This window comes from Gobio gobio (genome assembly GCF_949357685.1).
Source record: "Gobio gobio genome assembly, chromosome: 13".
NCBI classification, from domain to species: domain Eukaryota; kingdom Metazoa; phylum Chordata; class Actinopteri; order Cypriniformes; family Gobionidae; genus Gobio; species Gobio gobio.
Genome location: NC_137106.1, coordinates 52,917,454 through 52,932,085, shown reverse-complemented (window position 1 = coordinate 52,932,085; position 14,632 = coordinate 52,917,454). Strand labels below are relative to the sequence as shown.

Here is a 14,632-nt window from a genome sequence, read left to right as displayed (position 1 = left end):
ACGAGTGGTTATTTCAGTCAAAGTTGCTCTTCTATCAGCTTGAATCAGTCGGTCCATTCTCTTACTTCCAATTTCCCATTCATTTCCTATGGGGGTCATTTTTGACCCGAAGGTCCTGAGTGTGACAATTTTTTTTACGACGACTTAGACTTTTCAAATCCTGTCCCCGATTTTTTTGGGTGTTCATATACCAAGTACCAATAAAGTCACCAAGTTTCTGACCATTCCGATGAAGCTACGATTTTTTTTCAAAAATTATAAAACGCAAGGTCCACTATAGTGGTAAAAATGTGCTATTGTGTGATAAAAATGCTCAATGTGTCCACCGGATGCACCGATCTCATTTAAAAAATTGCTTTCATGAGGCCTAGGCTTGACTCTAAAATGAAATACAGCTTTAATAAAAAAAAAATTATATATATATATACACATTTTTTATTATATTCAATGGGAAAAAATGTGTCATAATTATTGCATGAATATTAATTATAAATCATAAAATTATCTCAAAACACCAAAAAAGAAAATATTATTGAACAAAATATATTTCATTGATTTTACTCAAATCTTTTTTTTATCTTAATCCCGCCCTCCGGGTCCTGAGTGTGACCCATAAATGAAGAACCCCAGAGGGTTAAGTGTTCCTTTCATTTTGAGCAGTGCATTTGTATATTGGGAAATGTATATATTAACCAAGCAAATGCCAAGTATAAAGTTTTATGAATGCTGATGAAAAACAACAAAAAATACTCACGGCAGAACTCAGGCTAAAGCCTTTGACATAAGATTCATCAACAGCAATGCCATCAAGCCAGACGTGCCGAATGTAAGCCAGATTTGGCCCAGACTCTGTTGGTCAAACTCCACACAAAATGGCCTCCAGGTTCAGCTGGGACTCGAATGGGGGACATTTTTGCTGTGCTTTCCTTGAGAATTTCATTCCACATCAAACGCAGCACATGCTCTGACAGTACGAGATTTCAGACGCAGCTATACTGTAGATCTGATCTTAGTTTGTCGATTATACTGTATTGGTTTTCTTTCTCATATTTATGTTTGTTGTTTTGCACTGTTTTAGTTGTATGCAAACGATTTGGGAGTGTGAAATATTTGACATCAATAAAAATGACAGAAAGAGACAATTTTTTGTGCATGAGACTCGAAATGTGTTGACAGTAAAATTCCCCAAATAAAGTCGATGAAAAGGTATATAAATGATATGAAGAGCTACACATATCATGGTCAGGTCTTCTACCACCTGTACTTCTCCTAAATACTGCTTCAGTCATTTTCTAAATACCACTTTAGAGTAGCATACAAAGCACCAGGATACACATATACAGTTTGTTAATAACAAATTATAGCTGAGATCAGCATAAATTGAAAAGAAATGACTGGTTATCACTCTGGTTATCAATATTTGCAGATTTAGCCCAAATTAAGTTACTCAATAGTGTCTTGCTTATTTGAAACCATATTTAATTTTGCTTATATATTGTTGGTAAACATATTTTTATATAAATAAAGAGAAAACTGTTTTTTTAACCATATTTCTTAATAATAAGTTGGAGGACCAGATGATAACAATGTCAAAACATCCGTAAGTGTTTCTCTACATCATTTCATTTTAGTGCTCCTTTATCTAAATTGCAGCACACAGCCGAGTCTTGTATCCGCTCACATTTCATGTGAAAACACACCTGTTTTCAACACCCACTGCCTTAAACCCATAAAATAAATTGCCTTAGCAATGTTGTGTACAGGACATGAGCAAATGTCAACATCGTCATTTGTCAGAGAATAACGCTGTGAAAAATCCAGATGCTGATTATGTAAGATAAGATGGTCTTTAAAGGCCAGAGAGCTGTGATCCTGCAACACAACTAACTGATGCACGATGATCGTCACGCTTCTTTATTTCGTCCTCTTCAGGTCCGCTGTAGTCGAGGGGGTGAGTACAGCTTATTTTGTGATGTTTGAAAGCAGCAAAAACTGAACCAAGTGCTTTACAGTTACATTATCAGTACGCAGAGGATATATTGTAATTGCTTTGACTCTAAACGAAAGCATCTTAAAGGAACACAACACTATTTTTGAAAAAAGGCTAATTCTCCGTCTCCCCTAGAGTTAAACAGTTGAGTTTGACCGTTTTTCAATCCATTCAGTCGATCTCCGGGTCTGGCGGGAGCACTTTTAGCATAGATCATTGAATCTGATTAGACCGTTAGCATCTCGCTCAAAAATGACCAAAGAGTTTCAATGTTAAAACTTGACTCTTCTGTAGTTCCATCGTGTACTAAGACCGACGGGAAATGAGAAGTGATTTTCTAGGCAGGAATGAGAGAATAGTTCCTGCCATATCGGCCTAGAAAATCACAACTTCTCATTTTCCGTCTGTCTTACTGTGCGTTCACACCAGACGCGACTTGCGTGAATAAATCGCGCTATTCACGTGTAGTTGGACGCATGAACATTTTGAGTTTACTCACTTCATTCGCGCGTGACATTCGCTTCACAACAGCATTTGTGTCATTGGAAGGGGCTTCTGCCAGCGGCTCGTCTCGTTGTGAAATGGCTGACATGGATTGTTTTAAAATACGGCGAATAAGCTCAATTTGCCGGCTTTCATTACACTCTAAAAAATGCTGGGTTAAAAACAACCCAAGTTGGGTTGAAAATGGACTAACCCAGCAATTGGGTTGTTTTAAGCAAACATTTAACCCAACCACTGGGTTAAAAAGACTCATTCACTGGGTTAAAACGACTCAATTGCCGGGTCAAGTCCATTTTCAAACCAACTTGGGTTGTTTTTAACCCAGCATTTTTTAGAGTGTAGCTTTTAGTCTCAATAGGGTGAATTCAGGGTGATTGGGACACTTTTTCCAAGTCATCTCAATGGCAAAAAGTGTCCCAATCGCCCTGAAATGTAGAGCTCAAATTGAGTAAAGAGCGCTTTTTACAACTCTGTCCGACCTCCTCACTCACTTTCTTCCAAGCAAGATCCTTTTTATTCTGTTTCTATAAAGTATGATGATGTATCGTACAGCTCCGGGGATCCACACATGATTTTCTCCTCATTGTTGTCACTACTAGAGCAAGCTCCTGATTGGTTAACGTAGCGCGAATATCCACCAAAGTTCAGATTTTTCAACTCGAAAAACGCTTTTCAAACACTCAATTCACGCCGCAGAATGTCTATTCGCGTCTTTGCATTGACTTAACATGAAAATCACTTGCACAAAACGCTTCATTCAAGTCTGGTGTGAACGCACCATTAGTACACGATGTAACTACAGTAGAGTCAAGTTTTAAATAGGAAATATTTTGAGTGAGATGCTAACGGTCTAATTATATTCAATGATCTATGCTAAGCTATGCTAAAACTGCTCCCGCCAGACCCGGAGATCGGCTGAATGGATTAAAAAACGGTCGAACTCAACTGTTTAACTCTAGGGGAGACGGAAAATGAGCCTATTTTTTTTAAAAAGTGGTGTGTTCCTTTAACAATAAAAGTAGGTCTTAAGATGAGATTTGAAATAGCTCAACAATAGTAGAAGATAATTCCAGTTCTCATGCTCGTCCATTGATTTTAAAGCGGCAAACGGTGACATTTTAACTGGAATATCTCAGAGACCTGAAAATGAATAAAAGATCAATGCAAATGCAATGTAGTTTCGGTGTTGAGTCTTGTAAAGCCTTAAAGGGTTAGTTAACCCAAGAATGAACCACTATCAAACCCGTAAGACTTTCGTTCATCTTCGGAACACAAATGAAGATATTTTAAATGAAATCTGAGAGATTTCTGTCCCTCCATTGACAGCTACGCAACTACCATTTTGTCTCTTCAAAAAGTGCACATGAACAGTGGGGTTTAATCCGAATTTTCTGAAGAGACACAATTGAACAAACTAAATTTAGGCTTTTATTCATACTTCAACGCTTAGCACTTGGGGTGGGATTATTTTGTCATTCCTGCGGTAGATCATGGCACCAGTAACACCAAGGTCATGGGTTTGATTCCCAGTGAATGCGTCCTTGAATGCAATGTCATTCTCATGAGTGCAACTGCAAAAGTAAACGTTTGCATGATCTCTTCTGTAGGCACGGAGTCTCTGGACCGAGGGCAGCGGATCCGGAGACCCCAGTGGGGAATGCATATGTGAGGCTTTCCTGCCCAACAGCACATTTCCAATCGGAGAGCTCATCTCGCTGGAGAGCACAGCAGTTGAGATCAACCGCAAACTGGAGATTGAGATTAGCAAGGTCTGGGACAATCTCCTGAACTCACGAGACTAAACTCAAGTGACATGCAGATGCTTTAACGCTTCTTTACCGGTTCTTGTACAGGTGGAGACTTACGAGGTTAAACTAAACATCTACATAGCAAAGATATCAAACCTGACGGTGCTGATCAAGCTGATGGAGGATGATCCCGACTCCTACAGTGAGTTCCACTTGGAGGAGGTGAAAATCCAGATCAAGCAAGTGGAGGCTCTAATTGTGGAGCTGCAGGCGTCTATACAAACCACCTCTACTGTGCTCATAACCATACGCCAACAGGTGACACTTTCTGAACCTATACAATACTTTTTTTTTTAATGTTTGGGTTGACAAAGAAAACGTACAGCTTTTGTGCAAGCTTGAGTTTGTTTCGTTTCAAAAGTTTCAAAAAAAATTTCAACGGTAACTTCTCTTGTACACTCTCAGAAAAAAGGTACAGTGGAGGTACAATGTCGTTCCTTTGGGAACAAAACGTATACCTGTACCTTTGAAGGTACACAATTGGTCCTTAGGGTACAATTACACCATTGTTTTCCTCACTTAGAGCAGAAGTTCGGTCCTAGAGAGCCGCTGTCCTGCAGAGTTTGGCTCCAGCCCTGAAAGACATCTATAGAAGCTCTTATTGAGAATTAACAGAGGTTTAGATGTTGATGATTTAGTTTGGTCGCCATTATGGAGATCATTGTTTCCTTTAGTTGGCCAGTTTAACTCTTGGCTTTTATGTGAGTTTGTGGTTTTTGTTACAGTGTTAACAAAACACATAATCTGTTCAAATCAAAAGAAGCCATAAACAAAAATTATCAAGAAGAAAAATGTCTGACTAAACTCATCGCTGACTAAAAATATTAAAAAATGATATTCACCAACAATACTTTCTTGCCCCAGATCAGACATTCTGAATTCTGATTTTTAAACACATTCTAGGGGGGGAAAAAGTTTAGACGCACACAGATATCAAGAGTCAGCATATGAATCTCAACAATGGGGACATACTTAATGCTGCAATGCATGCTGGGAGCCATGAGTTTTATACTGTGGTGGTTTAGTAGGGTTGGAGCTAAACTCTGCAGGACATCAGCTCTCTAGGACCGAACTTGCCGACCCCTGACTTAGAGGTACAAAAACGTACCCCAATAACGGCCACTTGTACCCTAAATGGTACAATTTTGTACTTTTTTTTTTTTGAGAGTGTAGATTTCAAGCTACATCCACAAACTATTCTTGGTGCTAAGATGGTAAAGCTGGTTCAACAGCTACACTAGCATCAAACCAACAATAACCAGTCAAAACCAGTCTTGAATGGGAATTCATGCTGGTCCTTTCTTTAACCTTGAAACTCTTGCAAATGTCCAGGCGAGGCTTTGCTCAGTCAGCAATCAAAGTTGTTTTTTTCGAGTGTCTTTTTTCCAGCGGTGGCTCAGTGGGTAGTACTGTCACCTTACAGCAAGAAGAGAGGACTTTCTGTATTGTGTTAACTGTTCCTGGATCCTGGAACAACATTCAAAACAATCATATTTGACATTAACTTTTTCGCTCAGCAGTCATTGTGGGTAGTGGTTTTCCAAAGTTACTGACCACTCATTTTCACTGGTCAAAATTTTGTTGTTGGTAAATTTGTTGTTGGCTACATGTAAATGACCTCTGTACACAACCAAATCAAGTCTACAGTCTACCTATTCAGCTCTGATAAAGCTCTAACAGTTGCTTGTCTGAAAAAAAAAAATTATTTGATGTAAATATAATTTATTCTCAAGCAATATTCTCATCAGCTATGGCATATTTAAATCTAGCATATTTTGTGTATGAGCCCATACATATCCATATTTTCATGTGAATTGACAGTTTATTTTATTAAATATCAATAATCTAAAAAGTGTGAAGATGAACACTTTACACCTGGTTTTATGACTGTAAGTAATTCTCTTCAAATGCTATTGAAGTTGGAATCGTGTAACCAATGTCGATTGTAACTTTAGAGACGGTCCCTCGCGAATATTGAACGTCCAGCGTCAAGCCAACTTTATGCCAGTCACATCAGATGTGCTTTGGTTCTGCTGGGATCTTTGTTTGAAACAATTTTCGCCGCTCAAACAGAAGACAACCGTACATCGCACACATCTCTGCTTTGGTGTTTATGATGAGAGGGCAGATTTCAGCGAATGAGAGCCGCTCTGAACAAAACTTTGGCGTTTCAGCGAAGACTAAACTGAACGCTTCTGATGATTAGACCTTGCATTCATAAGCTCAACAGAATCGCTTGTGATTGGTTATAATGCCAACGTGATTATAACAGATGTCTTTTGAGAAGACTACAATAAAATTCAACCCGCCAAAGTGGCTAGTGTTACACGCCACAGCTGAAATACACCCGCAATTTAGATGTACGTTTATAGCCCAAGACTGGTTTCCCACTGAAGCTAAGCAGGGCTGAAGCTGGTCAGTACCTGGATGGGAGACCAACTGGGAAAACTAGGCTTCTGCTGGTGGAGGTGTTAGTGAGCCCAGCAGGGGGCGCTCACCCTGTGGTCTGTGTGGGTCCTAACGCCCCAGTGATGGGGACAATATACTGTAACAAGCACCGTCCTTCGGATGAGATGTTAAACCGATGTCCTGACTCTCTGTGGTCATTAAAAATCCCAGGATGTCCTTCGATAAAGAGTAGGGGTGTAACCCCGGCATCCTGGACACATTTGCCCATTGGCCTCTGTCCATCATGGCCTCCTAATCATCCCCATATATATATATATACGATTGGCTTCATCACTCGGTCTCCTCTCCACCAATCAGCTGTGTGGTGGGCGTTCTGGCACAAAATGGCTGCCGTCGCATCATCATCAGGTGGAGCTGCACATCGGTGGTGGATGAGGAGATCCCCGCCTTCTATGTTAAGCGCTTTGAGTGCCTAGAAAAGCGCTATATAAATGTAACAAATTATTATTATATTATTATTATTACGGATTGGCGGGTGTCATTGTCGAACCCGGATTGCATGTATGTTATCTGGGTGATTTCTGCCTTTGGCTTGTGATTAACTTCATTTTTTCTTTTCGATGAAAACAGATCAGTGTTGTGATTTCTGTGCTGACTCAACTGGAGATCACCTACGACAAGAACCTGGTTCTTGTGACGCGTCGAGAATATTTAATTCTTCAGCAGAAACTAGAGGCGTGTGAGATCCGCCATAATGAAATCTTCAACCCCAACATTGGTAAGTCTTTCTGTGTAGAGACACTGAATGTGTAAAAGTCTTGAATCATCTGTTTATATACTCGCTTACCTTGTTTTTCAGGAATCTGCAATCACCGTGGAATTAGAAGAATCAGCAAACCCATCATCAGCCAGCTAAACGCAAACCTGAACGGAGCTTTCAAGTATGGAGGATGGGGTAAAGACTCCAAGCCCTTGCCCGGCTCTGAGAACATGCACTGGTACTACGGCTACTCGGACACTCTGGTCAATAAAATCACACTGTACAGCGACTACTACAACCTGATCATGAGACAGGCCTCTAAGTCCCATGAGCTCTTCGTCAATTATAAATATGATTGGCAAGGCACTGGAAACAACTACATTGTGCGAGAAAACACCCTGTACTACCAGTTCAGAAGCACTTTTGGTATGGCAAAGTTCAACATGACCAGTCTAAGCACTCTGTACAAAGAGGTTCCCAAGGCCAGCGCCAGATTCTCATACCATTACTCGGCCAACCAGAACCTGGACTTCGCCGCCGATGAGTCCGGCCTGTGGGTAACTTACGCCACGGAGGAATCGAAGGGTAAACTGGTATTAGGGAAGATCGACGAGAAGACATTTGTGGTAGAGGAGGTTTGGCAGACCAGTGTTTTCAAACCCTCTGTAGGAAACTCTTTTATGGTGTGTGGGGTTCTGTATGCCACAAGGTCTGTCGACTCTAAAACTGAAGAGATCTTTTACACCTTTGACACGCACACAGAACAGGAAAGCTATGTTAGTATTCCCTTTGAGAAGTTCCAGGACGTTTACGTGTACCTGGACTACAACCCCACTGATCAGAAACTTTACATGTACAACAATGGTTATTACGTCAGCTATCATGTTTGGTTCAACTATGAGGGCTCAAGAGATCAACTCTCGATTGGTTACTGACCTGTGAATTAAGAATATTATATTCAGCTGTCAAACGCAGAACAGCAATGAACAGGCTGTATTTCTCTGTGTAATAAATTCTTATGAGCAAAATTATTATTAGAAGTCTTCTTTACACTGTGCAGTCATGATTAATCTACCATTATATACTGTATATATATATATACAGGTGCTGGTCATATAATTAGAATATCATCAAAAAGTTGATTTATTTCACTAATTCCATTCAAAAAGTGAAACTTGTATATTATATTCATTCATTCATTACACACAGACTGATATATTTCAAATGTTTTTTTCTTTTAATTTTGATGATTATAACTGACAACTAAGGAAAATCCCAAATTCAGTATCTCAGAAATTAGAATATTGTGAAAAGGTTCAATATTGAAGACACCTGGTTCCACACTCTAATCAGCTGATGAACTCAAAACACCTGCAAAGGCCTTTAATGGTCTCTCAGTCTAGTTCTGTAGGCTACACAATCATGGGGAAGACCAAAAGACGACCATTGACCCCTTGCACAAGGAGGGCAAGACACAAAAGGTCATTGCAAAAGAGGCTGGCTGTTCACAGAGCTCTGTGTCCAAGCACATTAATAGAGAGGCGAAGGGAAGGAGGTGGTAGAAAAAAGTGAACAAGCAATAGGGATAACCGCACCCTGGAGAGGATTGTGAAACAAAACCCATTCAAAAATGTGGGGGAGATTCACAAAGAGTGGACTGGAGCTGGAGTCAGTGCTTCAAGAACCACTACACACAGACGCATGCAAGACATGGGTTTCAGCTGTCGCATTCTTGAACAACAGACAACATCAGAAGCGTCTCGCCTGGGCTAAAGACAGACAGGACTGGACGGCTGCTGAGTGGCCCAAAGTTATGTTCTCTGATGAAAGTACATTTTGCATTTCCTTTGGAAATCAGGGTCCCAGAGTCTGGAGGAAGAGAGGAGAGGCACACAATCCACGTTGCTTGAGGTCCAGTGTAAAGTTTCCACAGTCAGTGATGGTTTGGGGTGCCATGTCATCTGCTGGTGTTGGTCCACTGTGTTTTCTGAGGTCCAAGGTCAACGCAGCCGTATACATATATAAGTTTTTGTAATGCATCTTCAGGTGTTGATTTTCTACATGGGATTCTTGAATGGAAGTCTTTTGATACTCATAAATGCTAAACCATGCAATAAACTGATTTACAGTTGGACATCATTCCCGAATGATAACAACAAAGATATCACTGCACTAGTACAAATGCAACCCTAAATTACATGGAAACAAAAGACGTTATATTGTAACCTGTATGATACATGAGGGTAACTCAACACTGCCATGTGATGAGTAAATGGGTGGAACGATTTAAAAAAATACACAGGTCCGCATCCACACTCATTCACGGCCATCTTATAAGGCTATTGTAATAAGCAGGAGAAAAGGATATCAGGCAGAAACGTGGATCATAATGCAAAAGGGTTTTATAAACAGACCCAGCAGGCACAGTACATTAATGTGACGTCAGGAAGACGTTGGACTCCAACTAATCAACTTTGACTTTTTAACATTAGTTTTTCTCTGGCTGCTCTAACCGTGTTCGTTATGGCAAGAGACAATTTGATCAGATGTTATTGTCTTACTTGATGATAAAGATATGATCATCATAAAGTGGTCTATTTCGCTGATGTCATCCAGAATCTAATCTTCTGACACATAATCATTTTGAATTATTAATTATAGCAAGCCTGTAATTCTACATTTCCACTAAACATTTTGATCTCCAGCATCTTTTAGACTCATGCAGACATCAATAATCGGCGAATGAATAAAGTTTCATAAACCACTGCTAAAAGTGATAAACATGTGAGTATATGTTGTCTGAGCTGTAATACCCCCCCCCCCCCCCACAATACAACATGATCCAGACAAAAACTCTTTTGTTCCAGTATTTTCTGTAATCTAGTGTTTACAGCCCAAACTGTCTGCAGGGTGCTAGAGCTCACAGGGCCTGAGTTACACACTTTCAACAATCAATTTATAACCAAAAAAATCAAAAAGTGCCTTTTGTTGTGGGGGGGGGGGGGGGGGGGGGTTATTACAGCTCAGACAACATATACTCACATGTTTATCACTTTTTGCAGTTCTTGCCATAACAAACACAGTTACAACAGCAAGAGAAAAACTAATGTTAGAAGGTCAAGTCAAACTGCCCAACTAAAGGAAACACTGATCCCAATAATGGTGACTTCAAACAAAACATTAACATCTAAACCTCTGTTAATTCTTAATTAGAAGGGGGGGGGGGTATTCCAACCAAAATTCAACGCCTGCACAACGTTGGAGCTTGACGTCAAACCAATTTTTATTTCCAACCAAAATCCAACGTCTGACTGACAGAGTCTACATCCTGTGCTTGATGGGCAACATGAGCACTGAGGAGAGAAAAAGGCATAATATATTCAAACACTGACTAGTGTACAAAGTACAAAGAAATACATAATGTAAGATATAATGAATAAAAAACCAAGAAACATGAATAAGTCACGTTATAATTATGATAATGGGACTTGTCAGTGTTTCTTTTCATTATTATTTTGCAAAAGGTGTGGGCATTGTCGATATGGCTTCGAGATATGAAATTATCTCGCTGTCCAGCTGTTGTTAAATGCACATGTATATTAGGCTTTTTTCTACCAGTGATGCTTGATTCAACTTTCCACATCTGTGCAGATATCAAAAGCACAAATATATCCTGTGACGGCTATAATTCAATGGTCAATTAAATGCACAGCCATTCGCAATTTGTTCTCTGCATCGAAAATATATATGAACACGCTGTTGCATAACTTTGAGGATTTTTTAGTGGTTTTTATAAGTCGTTTGTTTGGTTAAATGGCCGTAAAGAGCGGTTACACTCACAGTGTGGATGAATTGCGTTGGTGTGAAGACTCAGGATCTATTGAAGAGAACGTATGCAACGCAGAAACTCATATAAAGCGGAAAAAACACACGTTTTTGATCCATTAATGCATCTCTCACTTACTGTGTACGATCTCACTCTTTGAAGCGCCTGTCAATCAAAGCGTGCTGCTGTGTTAAGAGAGGCCTAAAAGGATAAAATTGTATTTATTTGAGTCTGAAGATGACCGATATTGTTGCTCTCTAGATTGACTAACTCTGCTTCCAAACTGTCCAGAGTCGTCTTCTCATTTGTACATGCGAGATTACATGACATTCACATCACCTCTATCATTTGTTCCCTTAATTTGCTCACAAAAATCCCCATCATGCAACATTCAGTCATGTAAACGCCAACCCAGGCGCCCCCTTGTGGCATTTTCTACCTGCAGACATAAAGACACAAAATGAATATTGGATGATAAGCAATATCAGTCACAGACAAAATACATTTTGAGTCTATCAAAAAATGATCAATTTGAGAAAAAGATTTATGCATATGAGAAAAATAAGAATATTCTCTGCCAGTTGGATTAAAAAGCCTCCATTTGTCTACCATATTCAAACTCTTTAATATTGTATTCAAGCATGAACCTGCTGAGGATTGTTGTTTAAGAGACTATGAATGTCTGTCTAAAACACAATTCATATCACCAGCCATTATCACATTTGTAAGATCCGAAATCATATTGAACAACTTGTGAAAAAAACTTGGGACTATATTTGGCCCATAAACGTTAATCAGTGTTTGAACATAACAAATCATCCAGTACAGTGTATCTGCCATTAGGATCTATACCTGAAGATGAGACGGCAAAATAAATATTTTTCCTGAACAATATAGCAACTCCTCTTGCTTTGATATGCCAAGCCATTTTTCACGCAAGACTGTTTGTGCATCTGGTTTAGTACTAGAGTTTCTTAAAGGAAAATTATATCAGGTTTTTTAACTGGACTACCTAATGAACCCCTTCACATTGCAACTCACTGTAAATAGTCCAAGTCCAATTTATCCATCCTATCCTTTAATTGTTGAGGCACATGACTATTAACTAATACAAGATTAATTCAAAAGCCAAAACCACAATGACATATTACTTAACAATTAGTTAATAGTCATGTGCCTCAACAAGTAAAGTCATAACATAATAATGCCTTTGGAAATCATCAGCTAATGATTCATTAAAGCAGAAATGCATGGCTTTGACTCATTGTGGTAATTAACATATGACTTTACACTATTAGTTAATATAACATGTTATTAGGGAATTAATACAATATGACACATTTAACTAATAACAATTTAATGATTACTTAATCTATTAATCATGTAGAATGTGCATTAGTTGCTAATGATCATTAATAAATGGTTTAGTTCTTCATGAGTCATACATTAACTCATGATTATCTGTGCATTAGTTAAGCATGAATTAATGCATATTAGTGCATTATTAATTATTAACTAATTAATATTAGATTTTTAAGTTGTCAGAAATATCAGTCAACCTATGTTTTTTTTCTTTAAATTTTGTGACTTTTTCTCATTTAGCGTCATAAACTTGCATGCAAAGTTTCAACACGCTGATGTGTTTTGACATATACACACAAAAGTACTGTTACGTTCGTGATGTTCACGGGTCAATTTGACCCGCATATTTTAATGTTCTTAGGCAATAGTTGAGACCCAAAATAATAACATTTCTTGGTTATATTTTGTTATTTTAGTTTTTTACTAATCTATGAAGATAAAAAAAAAAGCTTTTCCCCATTTTTTTCAATACAGAAATATTTTTTGTATGCCACAAATGGTAAAAATTAGCTATCATTTCTTTTTTCAATCTATCTCAAATACTATCTAACCCTCATTGTTTTTCTTGAAATTGTGTGACATTTTCTCATTTAGGGACATTAACATGCATCCAAAGTTTCAACATGCTGATACGTTGTGAAATGTGCATATCAAAATGTTATACACTCTTGCTGTTTGTGGGTCAATTTGACCCATATAGGACAGCTATTCAAAAGCAACTGAAAAGACACAAAATACAAAACACTTGTATTATATACTTGTGTGCATCTCAGAACTCTTCAACTCTAGTCCTGAAGTGCTGAGATGAACAACTTCATCAAGCAGTGTTTTCAAATCGGCCATCACTGTATAAGTCGTAAAAGTAAAGTTTAAAACAAGTTATAGAAGTTTATGAACATGTAAAATGTATAACATATATATTTTTATATTTTATATAAAATATACATTCTACAAAACATGTTCAACTCTAAAACTTCAAGAAAATCAAAGCTAAATATCTGAAAAAATTCTGTGCCAAATTTTAGGTTGATATCTCAAAAAGAAGATGTTTTTGTGCGCAGTACCAACGTTTTCCACTAGATGACATGTAAACTCTTCGTTCCCTTTCGAAAGGGAACTCTCGCTGCGTCTAGCTGACGCTATGGGGAACGCCCTCGGCGTGACTGGTGTCTGAAGCTACTATCGAATCACGGCAAAGTCTTTGACCGACGTCAGCCCATGACGTCATCAACGTGCAACCCGGAAGTATAAAAGGGCGCCGTGCCAACACATACACATCTTTTTCGTCTTCAGGGACTGTTTGTTTGAAGCGGTATCTGCAGATCTGGTAAAGTATTACTAAACTAGGAAAAGGATGAAACGCACAGAGAAGAGGCAGAGCTTTAGGAAGTGTGTTGACCCGTGTCAGAGATTTTTGACACCGGGAGACACACATTCTCTGTGCGTTTATTGCCTGGGCGAAGAGCATGCACAGGCAGTTCTCGAGGGAGCTGCCTGTGCAAACTGTGAGCAATTTCCAGTTAGAACGCTCCGTTCTCGTCTGGCCCTCTTCTCGAGGGAAGAGGGTGCAACATCTGGGGCTGCTGATGTGAGTTCTGCTCGCGCTGAGGCGGAGCGGCGGCGCACTTCATGGGGTTCCCAGATGGAGCTCGCTGATCGTCTGGAGAGAGGTGTGGTACTCTCGGACGATCAAACGGCTGACGAGAGCGACCTGCAGGTCGATGTGGAGAACGATGGTTCTCCGCCGAGACCTGCAGCGGGTGCTCTTCGGGACGGGCAGGAGATGGCTGAGGAGGATGATGAGAGCGACCAGGACCTGCCTGGACCCTCTCAGCCACCCTGTCCCGCGTATGCCGAGTTGCTGGATGCTATGGAGCGCGCCACGGACAGGCTGAGGCTGCCCTGGCGGCGCGCTGGGGGAGAGGTCGCTCGTGGACGGCTCGACGATCGATTTCTCCCCGGTCATACACCAG

The 14,632-nt window shown here is 39.6% G+C and overlaps 1 protein-coding gene across 1 annotated transcript; it reads left to right on the top strand.

Moving 5' to 3' along the window:
- Window positions 1–1,897: 1,897 nt before the first annotated feature.
- Window positions 1,898–8,406, top strand: olfm4.1 (olfactomedin 4, tandem duplicate 1; the record flags this gene model as incomplete). The annotated part of the gene is made up of 5 exons (XM_079832791.1): window positions 1,898–1,951; window positions 4,102–4,263; window positions 4,348–4,560; window positions 7,342–7,489; window positions 7,571–8,406. The coding sequence occupies 5 exons, from the start codon at window positions 1,898–1,900 to the stop codon at window positions 8,404–8,406; spliced, it is 1,413 nt and encodes a 470-aa protein (XP_079688917.1).
- Between the last annotated feature and the right edge of the window lie 6,226 nt (window positions 8,407–14,632).